The sequence below is a fragment of the Tenrec ecaudatus genome, chromosome 4, assembly GCF_050624435.1.
Source record: "Tenrec ecaudatus isolate mTenEca1 chromosome 4, mTenEca1.hap1, whole genome shotgun sequence".
Lineage (NCBI taxonomy): Eukaryota > Metazoa > Chordata > Mammalia > Afrosoricida > Tenrecidae > Tenrec > Tenrec ecaudatus.
Genome location: NC_134533.1, coordinates 10,489,828 through 10,510,668, shown reverse-complemented (window position 1 = coordinate 10,510,668; position 20,841 = coordinate 10,489,828). Strand labels below are relative to the sequence as shown.

The following is a 20,841-nucleotide window of genomic DNA, read 5'->3' as shown; positions in this document are numbered from 1 at the left end:
CCGGTTGAGGAGCTCCGTCCAGCCCTGCGCCGGCTACCTTCCAGACTCCGAGGGACCGCAGCCAGATCTGTGGTCCCAGAGCTAGTCCTCCGTGCCTCCACTGGCCTTCCGCGGCAGTGGGCTGCGTGGCATGTACTCGGGAGCCGAGTCAGCGGCCCCCTTACAAAGCTGTGTGGGAGAAATTGGCCGTGGTGGCAGCTGAGTGAGGACATTTGGGGGGGGAGGGGGTGAATACTGCGCCCGAACTGCTAGAGGGGCCAGTCCTTCCCCCCACACACACACAGCTCACCCGCACCCTCCAGATGTAGGACGCTCCTGGAGTAGACTTCAGACTGGAAGTCAGAGTTGGAGAGAAACCCCTTAGGGCCGGGGATCAGAACGAAATGGAGACCATGGCAGAAGCAGCTGGCGCTGTGATTTGAGTTGAGGCAGATAGGTCAAGGTCCGTGATACCTTTTGTTGTTTCTCTTAGGTGCCGTCTGAGTCGGCTTTAACCCATAGTGACTATGCGCGACAGGACACTGCACCATCCTCACGATTGTTCTTATGCCAGAGCCCACGGCGGCATACACTGTCAATCATCTTATCAAGGGTCTTCCTCTTTTTCATGCCCTTCCTCTCTTTACCAAGCCTGATGTCCTTCTCCAGGGACTGATCTCTCCTAACATGTCCCAAGCTCATCTCGCCATCCTTGCCTTTAAGGAGCACTCTGACTTGAGCAAGTCACAATTACCAAGGTGGTTCCCCATCCCCAAAGCAAGTGCCAAGGAAGGCATGGTACACTGACCTTGAACCTTCTGTGTAATGCTACTATCGGGAGGGCCTTGCTCAGTTATCTGCTTCCCCAGCCTCAGTAGGCAGAGCCCAGCACTACACAGGGCCCCGATGATACCAGCATTTCCAGAGCCTACAGCTGGGTGGAAACAGCCTGCGGTGAATTCCCTTAGCAAAAGGGACAAGAATTATCGTTGGCAAGTCCTGATCAGCAACCCACGTGTCAGAGAACTGTGCTCGAGGATTTCAGTAGCTGGTGTTTCAGAAGTGATTCACCAGGCCTTTCTTCTGCGGTGCCTCCAGGTAAGCTTGAACCCTTTGGTTAGTAGGGAGCATGTTAACTGCTTCCATCACTTAGGGACTCCAGAGGGTAAAGAGCCAGAAAGAGAGGAAGAAAACACCCTTAGACAGTTGCTATGGAAGCCCCCAGCTATACCAAGAGCCAGCTCATCCCAACTGCTTTGGTTGAATCTGGGCCAGAATGGTGCTTGGGTCGCAGAGCAAGGGGAGCTGTGGGGATCGGGGGAGGGGGAAGTGTGGGCCCCACCCTGCTGGCCAGAGCAAGCAGCCTCAACTCATGTCTCCCAGAGCAGCTGTGCCCATCTGTACTTCCCTCATCAGCCTTTGTCCTTCATTACTTTCCCTCGTGAAGACCTCCCCCCACCCCCCACAGAGCCATGGAGAGAACAGCTGAGCCGGAGGAGCTGAAGAAAACAGCTTTTTATTTGTTACTATAAGAACCAATTACAGAATCCCAGATTTAAAAAACGGACAAAAGATCTTTATTTCTGAGAGTTGGCGTACAAAAGGCAGAGGAGGGGGTAAGGAAAGAGCGAGCATGGGCTGGGGTTGGTGCCAGCTTAGGGGCTCTCAAACTGCAATTGGGAAAGTCCGGACACCGGACAGGACGAGAAACCCCCCAATTAGAAAACAAAACAAAATAATAACAAGACATGGCAGTGCATACTCCCCTCCCCCAATCAGGTCTAAGTCACCACCTGACAGCTGCTTACTCGGCTCTTTCCCTTCCCCCTTCGCAAAGGGAGGCACAATCTTTAAAAAATTAAAAAACCCTCCCCCCCAAACTGTCCAAGCCAAACTGTGGGTCCTACCCCGCAAAACAGGCCCGGTTCCCCACACAGGCCAGGTTCCTGCAGTCGGTCCTCCATCACCAGGCCAAGAAGAGTGGGGAGGGGACAAGCCCAGCCGTGGTGCCACCAGAGGGCGCCCAACCCCTCCAGAGCCACACTTTCGCTCCCTCTGCCCCACACTTCCCACCTCACTACTCCTGACACTAGAGGGAGGGTGCCCAGGGCACCTATCCTCTCTCTGCCCTCCCCTGGCCCACAGATGATCAGTCCTCCAGGACAATGGGCTCATTGGTGCTGGCAGGATGTGAGGGTGTGGGCATGGTCACTGCGGGTCGCACTGCCATCAGTGGTGGCTTCACCTTCAGAGGCAAGTTAGGTCGGCGGGCAGCTCGGCGCATTTCCAAGTGGGTCAGAGCCTTTCGCAGGGCCCTGGTCAGCAGAGGAAAGAGGAGGCTGAAGAACCTCCCATTTCCCCGCGGCAACCTTGCCTCCCTGCCCATTCCTCCTGCACCCTCACCCTGCACCCAGGCTTGCTCGGACCCCTCTCTCCCACACTCCTGCCCCTGTGTGAGTCTCTCACCCCCTCCCCTGGCAGGCTTCCTACCTGGTATCTTTTGTGGCCACAAACACCACAGGGTTGGGGGCATCTGCTGGGTTTAGTTTCTGCCGCTTGGCTGCTGGCTGTGAGCTTGAGCGGATCCCCGAGGCCAGAGGCCTTCCATTAGCAGAGAAGGGGACCCCGACCCCTGCCATCTGGAAAAGGGCCACACAATGAGGGGGGGTCCACTCAGACACCTCCTAGAAACAAAGCCCAACCCCCTCTGTCTTGGCTGCCTATGGGGACAGTCTACTCACTGTCTCGTAGGCCCGTTTCACCAGGATGCCGCCCAGGCCTCTGTTCTGGGTCAACTGGTTCCTGTTGATAGGGGTCTTGGTGCCCCGAGGTGTCCTTGGTTTCAAAGGTGCTTGGGCCACTGCCAGGGGGGAAAAGAGAAAGCTAGGGAACGGTCACGCTTTCTCCCTAGATAGAAGTGAACACCTGGACGGCACCAAAAGCAGCGGCGAGGGGGCGAGGGGGCGGGGCGGCTGGCAAGCTGGCCCCTGGATCTCAGAATCACACACGAGTGTGAGCAACACACTGAAAGAGCACCACCAGGTGAATGGGCACCTCTAGAACTCACTGGAAGAATAAAGCAGGGAAGAGGGGATGTTCTTGATAACAGAAGGCCTGGGAGGCGTCCAAACCCACCAGGGCCCCAGCTCATACGTACCCAGATCCTTGACGATAGTGGCCAGGGGCAGCCGCACCAGAGGGTGAATCTTCAGCGGCGTCTTGGCTGCCTTGGGAAGCCGGATGGAGCCTGGAGAAAGATTACAGCTGCGGAAGGGGTTCCCCAACTCCGGCCTCTTTGGGGACCAGGAGCCGTGTCAGACCTCGTCATAAGCCTCTGTGCCCGACCAACCTGTCCCTACTGGCACTGCAGTCAGGGAGGCCCGCCCCGGAGCTTACACTCAGCCTTGATGGCGTTGGCATTGATGGGAGCATAAGGCCTCCGGGCAGCCCTTCGGGGCTGCAGCAGGTCCCTGCACATGCGCCTGGCAAGCCGGGTCAGCTTGGTGGTCTGCAACAGGAACGTCTGCCGGTTCTTGGCCAACAGCTTGGCCCTGTTGGCGCTGGTGGTGTACGGGGAGAGACTTTGGGCTTCGGGCCTGGACAAATGGCTCCTGGAGTGTGGCTCCTAGAAAAGGGGGCCAGGAAAAAGCAGAGAACTGCAGCTCCCGCCGTGAACACTACCAGACACGCACGCACCACCCGCCCCCAGGCTCGGCTATGTCTGCTCCTCTCCCCAGCCCTGGCAATCCTTACCGTGGTGCCCCGAGCGGCCCCCTCGAGCTGGGTTGGGGTCTTCAGTCCCCCATACTTCTTCCAGTAGATCCAACAGGAAGCGCAGAGACGACACTGCATGTTGGGGGGGCCCCAGGCATACCACTGGGCTGACTGTGTGGCTGGCAGAGCAGAGGGCAGAGAGGAGGGTGGTTGTAATGCAGGGGAGCAGGAAGCTCAAGGCCTTGGGTCATTTAGCACAGACCAGCTCCCCTCCCCACCCCCCACACCCCGGTCCCCCCCTTCCTGTTAGCGCGGCAGGACAGGAATTCCCCTGGGAACTCACTGTGGCAGCTCTCGCAGGTCAGGCCCTTTTGGAATCCAGCCCCATTCATGCCTGGTTTGGAGCCCACGGAGATGATCTGGTTGGGGTTTGGCTTTGTGCTAACAGGGCAGGCAACGGGAAGGAAGGAGGCAGTTGGTCGAGAGAGAACACCTCTGTCTAGCTTGTCTGCCCACGGCCATCTGTGCCTGCCGGCTGCCCACCGCCCTCTACCCGACACTTACTAGGTGGGGATGTAGACCTGCTTTAGTTTGCTGTCTGCTTCAGCAGCTTTTAACCTTTTCTGGGGGGGCGGGAGGGGGAAGAAAGAAAACTATGAGACCACGTCAGCGGGAAAAGGCCATTTCCATAGGCCTCTCTGCCTGTGAGGGCCAGGCCATTGGGTCAGCCCCCCACTAGGCAGCCCTACCTGCTGAATATACCGATCTGTGGTTTTCCACATGTAATAAAACTGGACTATGCTGGCAAGTGACTTCCAGGGTAGCTACGAAGGCAGAGGGGAAGAAGGTGAGCTGGGCATCGGGTCCCAATTATACACACACGTTAACACATACATATACACGCATCTGCCACCTTTCCCCCTTCCACACACACGCGCCATCTCACTCCCTTCCATCAGGTACACACTCTCGCTCTCCCTCCTTCCTCCACAGTCCCATTCACTCACAAAGTCCTGGCGAATGTCATTGAAGTCCTTCCCGTACTTCTCCAGGGCCTCCTCAAACAGCATGGCCTCCGAGGCCGACCACTCCTCCATCTCATCCCGGCACAGCACTGGGCCCCCCTGGGGCACCAGGGTGGACATGGCCTTTGCCAGGTCGTAGCCGTTCCTCTGCAACGTGTCCATCGCATGGAACTGTAGAGGACGCAGGGAACGTTACTTCCAAGGAAGCGAGCCCTCCGGCCCCTGCCTCCGCTGCTCTCCAAACACCCCTGGTGACAGACACTCTTTTCTGCCGTCCCCAGACACCTTAGGTGCCGGCAAAGGCCGGCTGGCCCACTTCGGCTCACCAGGGTGATGTCCCGGGAAGCGGCAGCGGCACTCATGTGCAAGCTGGGCTGCCGAATGGAGCTGCTGCAGTCCAGGGCTCTGGCGAAGGTCCCCACGGCTCTAGGGACGGAGACGGAGAAGTCAAGAGAAGGCAGGCAGCTGTGCGAGCCAGATGAGCAAGCAGACAACCCAACACCCCCATCAAAGGATAAAGAGCCACTTCCATCTCAGAGGAGGACCAATCCTCGTGCACACCTCCTCCCGCCCAGCTTCCCCTCCACCCACCCCTCACCGGGCCACCACGAGAAACTGGTCTATCTGCCGGTCCGTGAGAGGGTTGTCTGGGTCCCATACTTTCAGCTCCATCTTCTGTTGGTTCCGGTTGTCTGACTCTCCTGGGAAGACGAGAGGGGGATGCTTCAGCAGCCCTAAGACGCTACAGCACCTCCCCACGCCCCCTTCCCTGCTCACATCCCATCAGCAGGGCCACTGGTCCGTTTCAGGTTCCATTGTGCCACAACTCCAGGCAGAGGCTGCCAGGCTCACGTGGCCCCTGCGCTGAGCTCCCCCGAGAGCCTGTAGCCTGCCCTGCTGCTTACTTACCCTCTGCTAGGCGGTCTGGGATCTCAGCTTGGTATTTGCAACCCACTCTGATCTCCCCCTGATCTGCTAGAAGTGTCTTCTGCACAGGGTCGAACACCAGGGAGTAAAAGAAGCAGTCCTGGAGGAAGGAGGAGAAAGGTGAGCCAACAGACGGCCCCAAGCTGGGAGGGGTCAGGCCCCTGTACATGGCAGCCTGGGACCTAACACAGCCCTCTTCCTCACTGGCCTTGTGGGACTAACCCCATTCCCAGCACCCACCTTCTCCCAAAGCAACCTCCTTGCTCACCTCCTTTTCCAGGTACTGGCTCAGGATGTCTGTCTCATTCAGCAGAGTGACACTGCATTTGCCTCTGCAGGAGGGCAAGGGTGTCAGAAGACCCTGGGTGAGGAGCACCTCACCCTGGCTCCAGTGAACTGCCTCGGTGTGGCCCCCAGCCCAGAGTCCCGCTCCTACCGGATGTGCGTGGCTGGTAAGGATTCAAACTGCCGAGAAAGGAAGAGCTCGCGGTGCTTCAGTTGGTGGCGCTGCTGCTCCGACACCCCTGGCTGCTTCGATTCCTCCTCAAACTCCCCTGGGAGACAAAGGAGCCAAATTCAGAAAACCAAGCGGAAAATGAAGCCCATTGGCAATTGCAGCCTGAGGAGAGCCCTCCCTCTCCCCACTGTTATTCTCAGGTCCCCTCCCAGCTTCCCAGTGGGCAAGCTCTTAGGGTAAAGGAGCTGCTGTACAAGATACTCCAGAAATACAGCCCAGTCCAGCTGACAGACAGCACTGCCCACCCCACCCACCTCCCCTCAGGCAGGAAGAACATCACTCTGGGCTTCATCCTGGCAAATCAGTCTAAGGTCCAGGAGCCCCCAGGTGCAAGCCTGTCACCCACGGCTGGGGTTGCCAGTTGGTTCGGGAGACCCACCTCCACACACCATCGGAACGATCCTTCACTGTCTTTGGCGCGGACAATCCTGCACCTCTCAAATGGTGGCGGCACGACCCACCCTCCTCCCCCAAAGAGCTGCAGCTGGCCCAGAAGGCCTGGTGAGAAGGGTTAACTTGGCTGGACGCCAACCCCCGGGGGCGGGGCAGAAAAGCTGCCGGCCAGGAGCTCATTGGCGCATTGTTTCCAACCTCAGGGGGGAGGGGGGGAGGGGCAGTAGGCTCCGCCCTCCCAGTGTGCTCCGGAAACGGTGCTAAGGCTAGGGGGACCACACCCCCTGCACCCCTTCTGATTGGACAAGGCCAAGGTCAGCCCCTGCCAGATGGGGTTGGAAACCCCAGAGGGATCTGGGAACTTGGTAAACGGAGCTCCTGTTAACCTGTTCATGCCCGAGGGGGGAGGGGGCAACAGGACAGGGGCTGGACACACTCATCTAGGCGAGAGGGACGAGGAGAAAACTGAAGGAAAATGACAGCAGGAAAGGGGGTGTGGGGGAGATAAAGCTAAGAAAAACTGAAAGACACGTCGGACAGCCGGAGATGCTACAATGCTGTTACAAGAGCAGGAAGGTCAAGCGCTAAGACAAAAGAAACAAGGGAAAGATGGTTGCAAAGCGGGGCGGAGGAGCTAACGGGAGGGGCGGGTAGAGAGGGGGGGAAAGTGCAGGAAAACTTTCTCTTCCACTCTCCACCTGGGGAATCACAAGACCCGCCAGCTCCCCCGTGGTGCCGCCTTGCAAGTACACCTTGTCAGACTCAGCTCGCACCCACCGTGCAGGCACCCGCAAAGCCGTGCCTCCCCAAGGGCTCCCCTGTCACCGCTGGCATTTTCACAGACCCTGGCTTTCTCGGTCCCGGTGCCTCCACCTTGCTCCCGGCCCCAACGTGTGCCAACAGGCCATCTTCCCTCCCCCACACGCATCCCCCTCCCCGCCCCTGCCCTGCACCCGCCTGGGGGAAAGACACAGGCAGGCACTTGCCAGCCCCAGGCCCGCGCCGCGCGCAGGGATTCGGAGAAACTCACTGGCGTTACTGTCGGCCAGGCTGTTGAGGCTGCTGGAGATGTCCCTCCGCCGGAAAAGACAGACCACCTTTGCCTCCACGTTCCCGTTGGCCGTCTGCGGGAGGGTGAGAAAAAGCAGCGGCTCATTTGAAAGGGGAAATGCACAGACAAGACTCAGAGACCATTCCCAAAGCATCCAGGAAATGCCCCCAGCAGCTCCCGCAACAAGCGCCCTGGAGGGCGGTCCAGAATGAGTGCAGATGCAAGAGTGCTAAGCTCGGGTCCTCTCTGCACCGCGGGTTAGAGCCCTCCCGAAAGCCGGCCCCGAGGGGGTGGGGGAAGCCGGGGCGGCCGATCACTCACCTTGTTGAGCTCCTCGATCCGCCTCACCAGGTAGGGATTGCTGGAGGAGTTCTCAAAATAGACGTAATCTGCGGGGGCCGGGGGAGGGTTGCATAGGAGGGGAAGTCAGGCGTCCAGGGGCTCCGAATGCAGGGACAGCTTCCCCACCCTGCGCCGGCCCGAGTTCCAAAGTCGGTGCCTTCCAAGTGCCGCCAGCAGCCGGGGGTCCCCACGGAGCGCACCGCGCCGCGACGGGAGGCACCCCCAGGCTCCGGAGCACAATACCGGCCCAAGGACAGGCGAGCTCCGGCAGCGGCTCCGTGGAGCCTCGCTCCCGCGGTCCCCCCACTCCTCGCGCCCCTCAGCGTGCCCTGTCAGGTCCGTCCGAGTCAGTCTCCCCGGCCCACCGCAACCCCGAGAGCGCCGTCGGGGCTGCCCCGCTGCCTCTCTCCCCGGCCCGGCGATCGGCCGCGTCGCGGGCCCCGCTCGCTGGCTCCCGGTTCCGGTTCCGGTCCAGGTGCGTGCTTCGGTCCACGCCGTCCCAGCCGCGGCTCCGCCGGCCGCCCAAAGCCGAGCCCCCCACCCCCTCGCCCGGGTCGCGGCCCCCCGCCTCCCCCGCCTCGGCCCCGCGCCCGGGACTCACCCCCCACCCGGTACATGTTGGCCGCCATGGCCGTTCCCGCCGCCGGCTCCGGCCGCACAAAGGGGTCCGGGAGGTTCGCAGGGGCAGGGCTGGGTTCGAAGCGAAGCCCCGGGCGCGGGGCCGGCGCTGCCCGGGAGTCTCGGTCGGGCCCGCGCAGCCGGCGCCTCCGCCGCCTCAGCCGTCGCGGTTCATCCTGGCCCGCGCTGTCGCTGTCGCCGCCGCCGCCGCCGCCGCCTCACGCCCGGGACGCCAAGGCCGGCGCCGGTCCGCTCGGCTTCTTCCGGAGCGAGTTCGGCTCCTGCCGGCCCAGAGCCAGCTGCAGCTCTCCCCCCACCCTCGCCGAGCCCCCACCAGTCGCTGGGCCCCGCCGGCCGCCCGGAAGGCTGGCCTGGCCCGTCTCAGGGTTCGCCTTCTTCCGGAACACCTTCGGCCGGTCGGGAGAACAAGGCCCAGCGATCGGCTCCGGTCGGAGAGCGAGACCCCGCCGATCGGCAACTTCCGGAAACCGCTCGGTTCTTTTCGGCCAACCACGGCCCGGGCTCGGGGATTTCCGCTGTCGCTCGGCCCCGCCTCCGGAGGCGGGAGAAGAGTTGGGCTTAACTCTCTCGGCGCTGGAGCTCTGCGGTCTGGCCCTGATTGGCCGGCGCGGCTTTGCTCTTCACGCGGTTATTTGCTGGCGCCTGACTCTTATTTGCATACGCGGGCTACGCCCCCGCACCCTCTCCGCCCGCCCTTCCTCCCCCACGGGGCCCCGGAGGCGCCTAGCCACGCCCCACAAAAAAGGACCGGGAAGGCACTTTGGTTTTCCTTTATTGCCCTTCAGCAGGCGGCGGCTGTCGGAGCCCGAGCCGGGGCCGGGGGGGCTCGGCCTGCGGGTCTGTACAGTGTCTGCGGACGTCGGTCCCTCCAGGGACACGCGCTCGCACGGGAATGTCGCGAAGTCGCGGGAAGGCTCGGCCCCAGGTCCCCAGGAAGGGAGGGCGCGCGAGCGCGCACGGAGAGCTGGTCACCTCCATCCGGCCGCGATCAGACGTCGAGAGAGGAGGCCGGGGACAGGGACGGGGTTCGAGAGGGCGTGGCGGGCGCCAGCGCCGCGCCCCCGGCGCCCAGCACGCGCCACTGAAAGATGCTGGCGTCCTTGCCGCCCAGGGAGACGAGATGCGAGTCGTCGTGCGTGAAGCGGACGCTGGTTACGTGGCTGCCGTGGCCAGAGTAGATGCGGCTCGGCGCCTGACGAGGTCAGATGGTGGCAGTGGCCGCCGCCGCCGCCGCGAGGGCAGCCCCAGCCCGACCCCCCCGGCTGCCGCCTTACCTTGGCGCGCGCGCACGGGTACTGGAATAGGTGCACTTTACAGAAGTCGTCGGCCACGGCCACCACGCGCTCGTTGTGGGAACGGCACAGGGAGTTGATGTCCGTCCCGTCGGAGCCGTCGGGCCACACGCCTAGCACAGCGGCTGGCCTCAGACCGGGCCCACCGCAGTACCCTCTAGCAGCCCTGGCCACCCGCCGGCCACGTCCCAGGCAGCCCCGGCCAGACCCAGAGGCCTCCCAAACAGGATCGACCTCCAGGGGCCGACCTCCCCCCTGGCTCACCGTAGACGTGGAAGCCCAGCACGCAGGTGTAGGTGGCCCACTCCCGGTCTCGGCTCTCATAGCGATTCCGCAACAACTTGCAGCCGGCCGCAACATCCCCTGTGGAGAAGGGGGGGCTCCCAGCTCAGTCTCCTGCCCCCAACCAGGGCGATGGGTAGACCTCCGGGTTAGGAAGACCAGCTTGAGGTGGTGGCTGGGGTGTGATTTCCATGGTAGCCACCTGGCCACCCCAGCCCCAGCTTCTCCTTCCTAGATAATTAACACTCCACACCTGCCCAGAGAACTGACCACCACCCCCCACTACCCCCACCAGTAAATCTTTCCTTGGTGCATTGCTCAAGCCCTCAGGTCCTTGTGGAAACAAGGCAGGGTGTAAAACTGGGTTCGTCCCAGCGCGAGGAACTTCTGTGCAGGTGACAGACCCCCACCACAATCGCATCTCCACCTCCAGGTCTGACAGCCCCTCTGTCTGGTGGGGGGGCTCCCCACCCATTCTCTCTTCATCCTCTCCCAAACAGAGGTAGTCCCCCTGCCCCCACCACCACCAGCAGGTAACACCCACCCTGGTCCCTCCCCACACCCCTCCCCTGCCACCCCTCACAGTAAAGAATTTCATAGTCCCCAGAATTGGACATGATGAAGTTCCCATCCTTGGACCAGTCGAGATGAGTGATGAAGCTGGAGTGACCCTGCGGGCAAGGGTCAAGAGGTTAAAGACAGCCACCACTTCCCTGTCCCCAGAGCCCCCTTCAGCCTCAGACTACTGCATGTCGATCTTCTGTGGCAGCCTCCCCACCTCCCCACCACCCTTGGCGCCCAGCTTCCTCACCACACAGCGCCCAAAGCGGCTGGACTTGGCACCATCGCTGGAAATGCTATAGATGTAGATCATGTTGTCATGGGAACCGATGGCCAGGTACATCCCATCTGCAAAGACAAGTCACTCAACTGAGGGCAGGGCCTGGCAGGGGCCCGGCGGGGCCCATGGTGGGGCAGGCGGCTCTCACCTGGGCTGTACCGTACCACGGAGAGCTGTTCATTGCCATCAGTGATGTCCGACATGATGTCTCTGGTCTCCGTGTCCAGAACTAACCACCTGGGAGAAGGGCAGGGGGGTGGCCAAGAGTGTGGAGATGCCCAGGGACCCTGAGAGATGCCCACAGCAAGGCTGAGGGAGCCACCACAGAAGGTGGGAAAGGGCCAGGGTCCTCAGCAAGGAGTCGGGAAGCATAAACCAGGAGCCCACTCCAAGTACCCCCCAGCTTCGCAACCCTGAGCCTGGAGGAGAGAGAGCAGTGGCGGTCTGGCTGTGGGAAGACAGATGGATGGACTGAGCAGTGTTAGGGTGCTCCGGGGCTCAGGAGCAGAAAGTTGTGGGGATCCTTCTGGGTCTCCCCCTCCTCCCAGGCGGCTCTGCTCCCTCTCACCTCCCCGTGTGCAGTCCCACAGCCACAACTGCCCCACTGGGATGGAAGTCGGCACAGAGGCCCGTCTCCTGGGGGGAAGGAGAGAAGGTGAATGCAGGAAGTTGCCTTTTGAGTGAGGGGACCCCAGGATGGACAACTTGTCAGAGCTGTCGCCGAGAAGAAACAGAGTGGGCGGGGTAGACAAGAAAACCTCAGGACAGGACAGGGATGTCCCTGAACCTAAGCATGGGGTGCTAACTCGAAATATCAGGCCTGACTGCTCACTGGCTGTGCCAGAGCTTAACCTCATACTGGTGGATCAAGGAGAGGTCTGGAGACGGAGGTTTGTACCAACCACCAATCCAAACCAAATGCACTGCCCTCAAATCAGTGCTGACTCACAGCGACCCCCAGTGGGTTTCCGAGACTAACTGTCCACAGGACTGGCCAGCCCCATGGTGGTTTTGAACTGCTGGCCCTGCAGTTACCAGCCGATTGCGCAACCACTACCCCACCAGGGCCCTTCCCAACCACCAGAGAAGGATGAATTCCCTAATGTCAGGTCAGCTGTACCTGCCCAAGCTTCCCCCAGGTGCAGAGGGACAAGCCCTCGGGGACTGAGTGGCAGCACAGGACGCTGGGGTAGGCCCTACCTTGAGGTCGATGCTCCAGGCCAGGGCATGGCCCTCCCCATCCCACAGGCAGAGCTGCCGGTCATGGCCACAGGTGAGGAAGCGGTTCTGGGAGGGGTGCGTGCAGAGCCCCCAGAGCTCGTCCGTGTGGCCCTGCAGCAGGGCACGGAGCTGCCATCTTGACCCTTTCCCAACAGCCTCCCCCCTCCTCCCGCATGCGCTGACCCCTTAGCCCCCCCAACCTGGATAACCGGAGTGAAGCCCTGGGCCAGATCCCCCCTCAGCAGTGCATTCTTGGTGGTCCCGACCAGCAACTCGGAGCCAGGCCCCTCGGCTATGGCCCGCACCGCCCCAAAGTGTTCAGGAATCTGCAGATGGAGTGGCAGGGAGTCAGCACCCAGGAGGTCAGCCCTCCTGCCCAGCCCTGCTCCCTGGACCCCCAGCCCAGCCTTCACCTCAGCCTCCTGGAGGGCCTCCAAACCAGGCCCCCACTGTACTAGTCGGCGGTCCCGCCCTCCGCCACTCAGCACCGTCCCATCCCGGCGAAGACACAAGGCGAAGATGGAGCCTTCGTGGGCATGCTCCTGGGCCACGATCCCATAGGTCTCTGTTGGCAAAGCCACGGGTGCGTGATGCTCTTGGGAGGAGGGGCATGCGAGGGGCTCACAACACAAGGCCCTAAATGCCCTCTGCCGAGAGTGCCTACTGAATACCGTCTCTGACCTCACGTGACTATTGCCCTCCCAGTCTACAGACAGGACAACTGAGGCTCAAAGTTCAGTAGATGCCTAATAGCAGAACCGGGAGCTGAACCCAGCAACTGACAGATGCCGGAGTCCCATCCCTGCCCCTGGGTCTCCACCGCCACCCTTGGACTAGCCCAGTCCCCCAGTGTCCTAGGAGATCCCATACAGAACAATCAAAGCTCAAGGTAAAAATAAATAAACGGGACATTCTCTCTGTCTCTCTGGGTCCTTAAGCAGCTCACGACTTCCCAGGTGCCACCCCCAACCTCATACCTTTGGCCCCACCCCGGCCTGGGGTCTTGGAATCCGAGAGGCTCCGCCCCCAGGTCAGAATGTTCCCCTCAGAGTCCCCAGTCAGAATGTCTCCATCAGGGAGGAACACAAAGCAAGGGATGAACTTGGGCTTCTTGTACTTCTGGAGCGGAGAGCAGCGGGCAAGGGAGAGGCACAGATGGTAAGTCACAGGGCAGCATGATGGGTCTCTGGCAGCACTCCTCCAACACTGCCAGCACCATCTTGCCCTCCCCAGCCCACGCCTCACCCCAAAGACGCCCTGTTTCCGGGTGAGGGTGCCATTCCCAGGAACCCCTGCTGCCCCGCTCCAGTTCCAGAAGTGGACATGAGACTTCCCGCTGGTGACGATGCAGCTGCTGTCCCGAGGGCTGAAGCCAACAGCCAGGACAGAATCGTTTGTACTCTGGAAGGACAGCACAGTTCAGCCAGCCTGAGAGGGGGCACTCTGCGACCACACCGGACCCCCAGCGGCCTCCCCACCTTGATCTCCGCCAGCTTGGTGCCTCGGCTGCAGTCCCACACCGACAGCATGTGTTCGTTGGAATCATCCACCACGCACAGGAAGGCGCCTTGATCCTGAGGACGGGGCACAGCGGAGGCAGGATGAGGCCCTGGGGGCTCCAGGTCATAAGCCGGGGTGGCCAGCCCAGGCCCAGAGAGCAAGCAAGTATCAACACAGAGGTTCAGGCAGGCCAGGGTTTCCCAGACCCCGCCTGGTGATGTGCAAGAGGGGCATCATCGGGCAAGGAAGATGGGGTGTCTAGAGGCTCCAGAGCCAGCTCACCACAATGGAAAAAGCCAGGGCCCCCACGCCCCGCTCGAAGGCTCCCAATCCAATCTCCTGCAGCTTCACCAGTGTCTCCGAGTCCCAGACGTGTACCACAGGCTGCAGGGGCTGGATGGGCAAAGGTGCGGGGTAAGGGGACGAGCCAGGCAGGGCATTCTCTGGGATGCACCTACAGCAGCTTGATGCTGGGTCCTTACCTTCCCATCCTTGTCTACTCCGGCCATCTGTCCTGAGGCGACACGGACCCCGTCAGGGTGAACAGCAAGGCTAAGTGGAGGAGGATGCATGCTAGGGGAGGGGGGTCTCAGGGCCCCCCAAAACACCTTTCACACATTTACAGAGGGCAAGGCAACTTCTCCCCAGCTCCTCCACACCTGCCCAGACCTCCTCTGCCCACCACCGCCCATCCTGACACGCCTCACCATCGCACGCAGTCTGAATGGCCCCGGTAATGCCGCTGCCCGCCTCCTCCAGGGCCCCCGGGGCCTCCCCCGGGCCGGTAGAGCACCACCACACAGGCAATAAAGTAGACCACCTCGCCAGAGCGCAGCACAAACAGGTTGGAGCGGGAGTCCCGACCCCTGTACCCGTAACTAGAGTTGGGAGCCAGTCAAGGAAAGGGTTCAGGGAAGAAAGCTGGTGCTCCGGGCTGGCAGTACCATTGGTGGAAGTTGGTAAGGGACAGTGATACCCAGAGTCCCCTGCCCCCGCAACACACACACACTGCCCCTCGGAGCCCTAAAGAAAGGGCAAGGTGCTGAAAGATGGGTCCCAGCTTCGAAAAGGTACAGGATACACCCAGTCCAGGCTGAGGGTCTCTGGCGGTGGGCCAATGGGCAGCTCCTCCAGGCTGCGGATGCCAGACGGGATGTACATGGTAATCGGGCGGCCTCGCAGGAACATCTTCACCGAGATGCCTTCTACGGAGAAAAAAATGGGGAGGGGTGTGGAGAGCGTAGTGTCCTAACCATAATTCACACACACACACACACACAGTTTGCTATTGAGTGGATTCAACACGCAGTGTAGAACTGCCCCACAGGGACTTCCAGGAAATCATCTATACAAAGGCAGATGCCAGGCCTGTCTTCCATGGGGCCAACTGGTAGGTTTGAACTGCCAACCTCTAGATTAGTGGTCAGATGCAAACTGTGTGCCTCCCAGGGACCTTCTGTACTTCACCATCAAGTCGATTCCGCTGCATCTCAGCCCCTTAGGGCAGAGTAGAACTGCCCCTCAGGGTTTCCAGGAGACCCTAGGTCTTTACAGGAGCACCCTCATCTTTCTCCGGAGGAGTCTGGTGGGTGTCAGCCCTTGGCCTGGCAGTTACAGGCCAACCTGACCCAACGGGGCTCCCAGGGCTCCTTTCCAAATCTCACAGGTCCCCTGAAAGAGCTCACACCTTAACTGCAACCCAAACACCAGTTTGTTTTCCCCGTGGTCCTCTTCACATACCTAAATTATAATTGCTTCTCCTAGAGCCAGGGCCCCCGGGGCTGGAGAGGGGATCTTTGCCCCCTCGGCTGCTGGGAAAAGAACAGAGGAGGTGGGATCAGACCTGAGGCGGGGCCTAAGAAAGGAGGCCACTCCAGCCTCCCCAGGCTTCTAACTGGCAATGGGTGGGTTCAGGGCCCTAGAGAGAGGAGGCCTTTGGCTCCATTTAAGAGATGAGAAGATTGGAGACCAAGGGCCAAATGATCCCAGCTCATAGGGGATGGGGGGAAATCAGGCGGTCTCCCTACTCTGGGTTCACAGTCTCTTTCTCCTGACGACAGGGCCGCCAGCCTACCAACCACTGGCTCCCCTCCCTCTTTAAATGAGGCCCCAGTAAGTACAGAAGGCCTACCAACCCTGCCTCCTGGGGAACACGTGGGGGAAGCGAGCCAGTCTCCCACCTCTTGGGATAAGGTGGTTCTTTAAAGGTGCAACCTGGCAGGGCTACCCTAAACGCCTGGGGCCTGGGCCCTCCGTGACAACTGTCCACCACTAGGATTATGCCTGGCCTTTGAGAAGGAAAACTTGCTCAGTTTGGGGAGCTGAAGCTCTGAGGATGAAAAAAAATCCCTTGGGATCCAGGAAAGTAGGATGGGACCGTGAAAAAGGCATGGGAACCAGAGTCAGGAAGAACTGGAGTCCAATTCTAGCTAGCTGTGTGACCCCAGGCAAGTGACCTACCCTCTCTGAGCCTGCTTCCTCCCCTACTGAAACCCCCTCCCCTTCATGGACATAGTGGGCACTGAGTGAGACGAAGGAGGAGGCCCAGTGTTTGGCATGGTGCTGGGTACCCAGCAGGTCCCCCAAGAGGGCTTGCTGCATTCTTCCCTGTTGGGCAATTGAGGCTCCAAACCCGCCTAGGTAAGGGAGGTGAGGGCTGTGGAAAGTCTGCCGGAGCTCCCCGGGGCCCAGGTGGGGCAGTGGGGGTGGGTGGGGGAGCCGCGCCCACCTCTCAGTACTCCCTGACCGCAGTAACAGGTTGGCTGAGGAGGCCGCCTTCCGTGAGAGTTTCTGGCGGGGCCGTTCCGAGGGGGACGAGGAGGAAGAATTTCTCCGAGGCCTGGGTGTTGGCACAGAGAGGGGTGGGGGTCACTCCTCCTCCTGGGCCGCCCCTATTCTCCAGCTCTCCCCGCCGGCCTCAACCACAGGACGCCTACGTGTCAGCACGCAGCGGGGGTGGCACAGGCTTGAGGACCCCGGGGGGGCCTGGGGAGCCGGCGCCACTGCTGCTGCTGCCCCCGCCTTCAAAATGGGCCCCGCCAGACTCTTCGCTGCTCCCTTGAAGGGCCTGGGGTCCGTTGCTCAGGCCCGGGGGTCCGGGGGACGGCGACTCCATCTCCGGCTCCGTCTGGGTGCCTCTGCTCACCAAGGAGGGGCTGCATGTGGGTGGCAGTCCCGGGGGCGCTGCAGGGCTGCGGGATAAGCAGTGAGTCAGTCAGAGGCCCCCAAGAAGGAAGAGGCAGGGCGGGCGTGGAATGCCGGGCTTACCTGCCCAGGGCGGGGGCGGGGGCAAGAGTGCCCTGCAGGGTGGCGGGGGGCGTCCGTAGGCGCAGCAGGCGGAGGGCTTCCGCCAGCGCCGCCTTCACCAGCTCCATCTCCTCCTCCTGCACCTGGAGCCTCCGGCTCAGAGACTGCAGGGCCTCTGGAGCAGCCGGGCCCTCACCTAGGATGGGCGGGGGAGACTCAGAACACCTGCAGGAAGGAGTGAAGGGAGACGGCCTCCCCGCAGAGGGCAAGCCAGTCCTGTAGCACTGCCCCGCCTCCCCACCCGCAGGAGCCCCAGGCTTGGAGGCTGGCCCAGAGGGAAGGAGGGGACGACGGGTGGTGGCAGATCCAGGGCCTCCTGGGAGGGCAGGATAGGGACCTGGCAAAGCACCCTTCCTGCGGGGGCCTGAGCCTCCTGGGAGACCCATGAGTGAGTCCCAGGGGGATAAGGCGGATGGAGCGCTCCGGGGGAAAGTGGGAGCCACAGTGCCGGTGACGGAAGGCAGGGTGGCAGCAGCCCCCCGCTGCGCAAGTTCGGATCTCTAGGAAGAGGGGCACCCGCAGCGCAGGGTAGGACCAAAAGCGCCAGGTCGCCACGAGGGCGCCAGGGAGCCAGAGCGCAGACCGGGGTGCCTGGGCAGGGTATCCGTGGGAAGCAGGGTCCTAACGGAGGTTCCAAAGCAACAGTGGGGGGCCGGGCTCAGTGGCCCTAAATTTACCACGAGAGGCGCAAGGGGGTCAGGGAAGCCGTGAAGAGCGCACAGCGCCATGGGGAAGTGAGTGACGTTGGGGAAGCTGAAGTGACAGTAGGAGGACCCAAGTCTGGGACGAGGCACCACTGGGCAGCGGCAGCGCCCGACGGCCGGGCCGGGCGCTCCGGGAAGGCTGGCAGCCCGCCCCGCCCCGTACTCACCGGGCCCCGCGGCCCCGTCCATCCGGCCGGCCCGGGCTGCTGCGAGCGGGGCCGCGTCTAAGCCGCGGGAGCCATGGCCGGAGAGGGGAAGGGGAAGCGCCCGGGCGCCGGACCACCCCGGGGGCGCTGTCGGGCGCGGGGTAGGCGCTCGCGGGGCGCTGTGGGGCAGGGCCCGCGGTCACCTCGCGCTCGGCCCGGGCGCGCTCGGCTCCAGGGGTGGGCGGCGAGACCTTCCCGGGCCCCAGCGCCGCTGCACAAACAGGCGCCGGACGCGGAGCCGCCAGGAAGCGCGGGAGGGGGGCGGGCCAGGGGGGGCGGACCGCCTGGTAACCCCTCCCTGTCCGGGCCTGGGCGGGGCGGGGCGGCCCGCTGACCCCCTCACCCCGCCGGGCCTCCGCCCTTCGGGCCATTCCGGGCTCCCCGCCCCCCCAGGGGAGTTTCCACCCCTGACCCGCTGGACCTCTCGGGCTGAGCCCAGCAACCCCCCTCCTATATCCGCAAGGTGGTGGGGGGGCCGGGGCGGGGTCACGACCGGGGCCCTCTGCCCGGGGGCGGGCCTTCTTCTGGGGGCAAGGCCAAGGCATCTCGAATTGGGCTGGCAAGGCTCCCGGTGGGGGTAAGGCTGGGGGGGGGGCAGAGGAGAGCCAGGGTATTGGGGTCAGGGTGGCATTAGCCCAGCTCAAGCTGAGCGCTGCTGACTCAGCATCCTGCCTGGCCAACCCCGGCCTGGAAAACCCTGTGCGCTCCTGGGCAGAGATGGGAGATGGCACCGGTGCTGCCGCTGGTGCTGCCCCTCCAGTCTCGAATCCGCCTGGCGCAGGGTCTCTGGCTCCTCTGCTGGCTTTTGGCACTGACCGGTGGCCTCACCATCCTCATTAGCGGGCACCTCCTGGTCCAGCTGTGGCACCTTGGCACCTTCCTGGCTCCCTCTTGCCCGTTCCCTGCCCTGCCCCAAGTTGCCCTGGCATCAGGAGTAGTGGTTCTGGGCACAGGGATGATGGGTGCAGGAGCCAGCCGGGCAAGTCTGGACGCAGCTCAGTATCCTCTCTGGCGAGGGGTCCTGGGCCCACTGCTGGTGGCAGGCACAGCTGGGGGTGGGGGCCTCCTGCTCCTCGCTATGGGACTGGCCCTGGGTTTGCCCTGGAGTTTGGGAGCAGGACTGGAGGAAGGCCTGGGGACTGCCCTGGCTCACTACAAGGACACGGAGGTGCCTGGGCACTGCCATGCCAAGCGGCTGATGGATGAGCTGCAGCTGAGGCACCACTGTTGCGGGCGCCATGGCTACAAGGACTGGTTTGGAGTCCAGTGGGTCAGCAGCCGCTACCTGGACCCCAATGACCAGGACGTGGTTGAGTGAGTAACTGACTGACTTCTTCCCTCCCTTCTCCCCAAACAAGTTCCCTCCTGCTGCCTTGAAACCGAGCCTAGTGGGTGAGACTGGGTTACAGCCCTGCCATTTGTTGGCTGTGTGAACGGCAGGGCAGGTTACCAAACCACTCGGGGCCCATTTCATCATCTGTAAAACAGAGCTGTCGGTTGGTGATTCAAACGCACCAGTCACTCCCTGGGAGCAAGATGAAACTCCCCCCTCCCGTAAAGATTTACAGCCCCAGAAACCGTACGCAGGAGGGCTAGAAGTCAGAAGGTGTTGGCTTCTTGCATCAGGTGCAGTGGGTGAAGCACTGGGCTGCTAACCAGAAGGCTGGTGGTTTGAACCCACTTGCTGCTCCTCGGAAGAAAACCGAGGCAGTTTGCTCCTATAGAGACATGCAGCTGCAGACACTCTGGGGAGCAGCTCTTCTCTGTCCAATAAGGTTGCCCCAAGTCCATCATCAACGGGATGGCAGTGGTGGGGGAGGAGGGACCCACAGGCAGGGTTATTGTAAAGAAAAACCCATGGTGTCTGCTGCCTGACGCACGAAAGCCTTCAGTCCGTATTGGTACTGTCATTTGAATTTTCCCGGCTCCCGTGTCCCCAGCTTCTTCCCCAGTGCTCTGTCCCCCCACCGCCTAACACCCGCCTCCCTTTGCAGCCGGACCCAGAACAATGTGGAAGGCCTCTACCTGACCGATGGGGTCCCCTTCTCCTGCTGCAATCCCCACTCACCCCGGCCTTGCCTGCAGAGCCGCCTCTCAGACCCGTACGCCCACCCCATCTTTGATCCCCGCCAGCCCAACCTAAACCTCTGGGCCCAGGGTTGCCACGGGGTGCTGCTGAAGTACCTACAGGGCTGGGCAAGCACCCTGAGCGGCATGCTGGCTGGCACCTTCCTGCTACAGGTGAGCCTGCCAAGTCCCCAAGCCCTGCCTCCCACTGGGACTGCCCTCTCCCCTTCCTGCCCAGGGGGAGGGGACTCCAGCTGACCTATGATCTCTGCCCCCTTTCTTTCCCCACAGGCTCTGGTGCTCCTGGGCCTGCGGTACCTGCAGACGGCGCTGGAGGGGCTAGGGGGTGTCATGGATGGGGAAGGAGAGACCCAGGGCTACCTTCTTCCTGGGGGCCTGAGAGACATGCTGAAGACAACCTGGTGGAAGGGAGGGGCTGCCCACAGGCTAGCCCCTGAGGAGACCCCTGCGACAGAGGCATCTCCAGAGGAGGGGGCTGCCTGAGGGGTGAGGTGGGGGCAAGGCTGGAAGCCTCCAAGTCCTTACCGGGCTCCCAGTGAGGGGTGGGGGGTCCCTGGGATGAGAGGGAGAAGATGGACAGTCAGCTGGACTGGAGGCAGGGAGAAAACCAGGTGTCCTAGGGTCTAGCCCTCGGTGGAACCAAAGAAGACGACGAGCACAGGGTGGGGGGGCTGGGGGTGACGAGAAGAGGAGCTAGGGAGGCGTGCAAACGCCGGCGCAGACTCAATAAAGCTTTGTGGCTGAAGCCACAGTCCCTTCCTTCAAGGGGGCTGGGGACCCTGAGAGAAGCCAGGTCTCCACGGGCTTGACCCGG

The 20,841-nt window shown here is 62.2% G+C and overlaps 3 protein-coding genes across 4 annotated transcripts; 1 reads left to right on the top strand and 2 right to left on the bottom strand.

Moving 5' to 3' along the window:
• Positions 1 to 1,479: 1,479 nt before the first annotated feature.
• Positions 1,480 to 9,010, bottom strand: MTA2 (metastasis associated 1 family member 2). Its single transcript, XM_075545608.1, has 18 exons — positions 8,550 to 9,010; positions 7,928 to 7,995; positions 7,586 to 7,679; positions 6,082 to 6,199; positions 5,914 to 5,977; positions 5,628 to 5,745; positions 5,317 to 5,419; positions 5,045 to 5,144; positions 4,701 to 4,889; positions 4,443 to 4,517; positions 4,258 to 4,316; positions 4,037 to 4,134; positions 3,733 to 3,872; positions 3,376 to 3,604; positions 3,137 to 3,226; positions 2,721 to 2,839; positions 2,470 to 2,618; positions 1,480 to 2,294 (listed from the first exon to the last, which is right to left on the bottom strand). The coding sequence occupies exons 1-18, from the start codon at positions 8,575 to 8,577 to the stop codon at positions 2,129 to 2,131; spliced, it is 2,007 nt and encodes a 668-aa protein (XP_075401723.1). The 5' UTR covers positions 8,578 to 9,010; the 3' UTR covers positions 1,480 to 2,128.
• A 315-nt stretch (positions 9,011 to 9,325) lies between these two features.
• Positions 9,326 to 18,176, bottom strand: EML3 (EMAP like 3). 2 transcript variants are annotated; one of them, XM_075545606.1, is made up of 22 exons: positions 17,901 to 18,176; positions 16,991 to 17,165; positions 16,660 to 16,914; positions 16,452 to 16,562; positions 15,464 to 15,534; positions 14,805 to 14,928; positions 14,431 to 14,601; positions 14,206 to 14,275; positions 14,006 to 14,116; positions 13,702 to 13,797; positions 13,469 to 13,624; positions 13,201 to 13,342; positions 12,637 to 12,788; positions 12,424 to 12,549; positions 12,203 to 12,334; positions 11,571 to 11,638; positions 11,151 to 11,239; positions 10,973 to 11,070; positions 10,745 to 10,832; positions 10,144 to 10,242; positions 9,862 to 9,992; positions 9,326 to 9,779 (listed from the first exon to the last, which is right to left on the bottom strand). In XM_075545606.1, exons 1-22 carry the CDS (start codon positions 17,920 to 17,922, stop codon positions 9,576 to 9,578), a joined length of 2,691 nt encoding a protein of 896 aa, XP_075401721.1. In that variant the 5' UTR covers positions 17,923 to 18,176; the 3' UTR covers positions 9,326 to 9,575. The 2 variants fall into 2 exon arrangements, with proteins under 2 accessions (XP_075401721.1, XP_075401722.1); XM_075545607.1 differs by having other exon boundaries at positions 15,464 to 15,531.
• Positions 18,177 to 18,515: 339 nt separating this feature from the next.
• Positions 18,516 to 20,713, top strand: ROM1 (retinal outer segment membrane protein 1). The gene is made up of 3 exons (XM_075545609.1): positions 18,516 to 19,253; positions 19,934 to 20,180; positions 20,298 to 20,713. The coding sequence occupies exons 1-3, from the start codon at positions 18,664 to 18,666 to the stop codon at positions 20,508 to 20,510; spliced, it is 1,050 nt and encodes a 349-aa protein (XP_075401724.1). The 5' UTR covers positions 18,516 to 18,663; the 3' UTR covers positions 20,511 to 20,713.
• Positions 20,714 to 20,841: the final 128 nt, after the last annotated feature.

Bases quoted from the DNA above. Each gene is read 5' to 3' on its own strand.
- MTA2 (XM_075545608.1), bottom strand. From the start codon at position 8,577: ATGGCGGCCAACATGTACCGGGTGGGGG. The intron at 7,996-8,549 runs GTGAGTCCCGGG...CGGCCCCCGCAG, and splicing joins CAACATGTACCGGGTGGGGG to ATTACGTCTATTTTGAGAAC. The intron at 2,619-2,720 runs GTGAGTAGACTG...GCCCTTTTCCAG, and splicing joins TGAAACGGGCCTACGAGACA to ATGGCAGGGGTCGGGGTCCC.
- EML3 (XM_075545606.1), bottom strand. From the start codon at position 17,922: ATGGACGGGGCCGCGGGGCCCG. The intron at 12,550-12,636 runs GTGAAGGCTGGG...CTCCATCTGCAG, and splicing joins AGGCCCTCCAGGAGGCTGAG to ATTCCTGAACACTTTGGGGC. The intron at 10,833-10,972 runs GTGAGGAAGCTG...CCTTGCCCGCAG, and splicing joins GCCGCTTTGGGCGCTGTGTG to GGTCACTCCAGCTTCATCAC.
- ROM1 (XM_075545609.1), top strand. From the start codon at position 18,664: ATGGCACCGGTGCTGCCGCTGGTGCTGCCCCTCCAGTCTCGAATCCGC. The intron at 19,254-19,933 runs GTGAGTAACTGA...CTCCCTTTGCAG, and splicing joins AATGACCAGGACGTGGTTGA to CCGGACCCAGAACAATGTGG. The intron at 20,181-20,297 runs GTGAGCCTGCCA...CTTTCCCCACAG, and splicing joins CTGGCACCTTCCTGCTACAG to GCTCTGGTGCTCCTGGGCCT.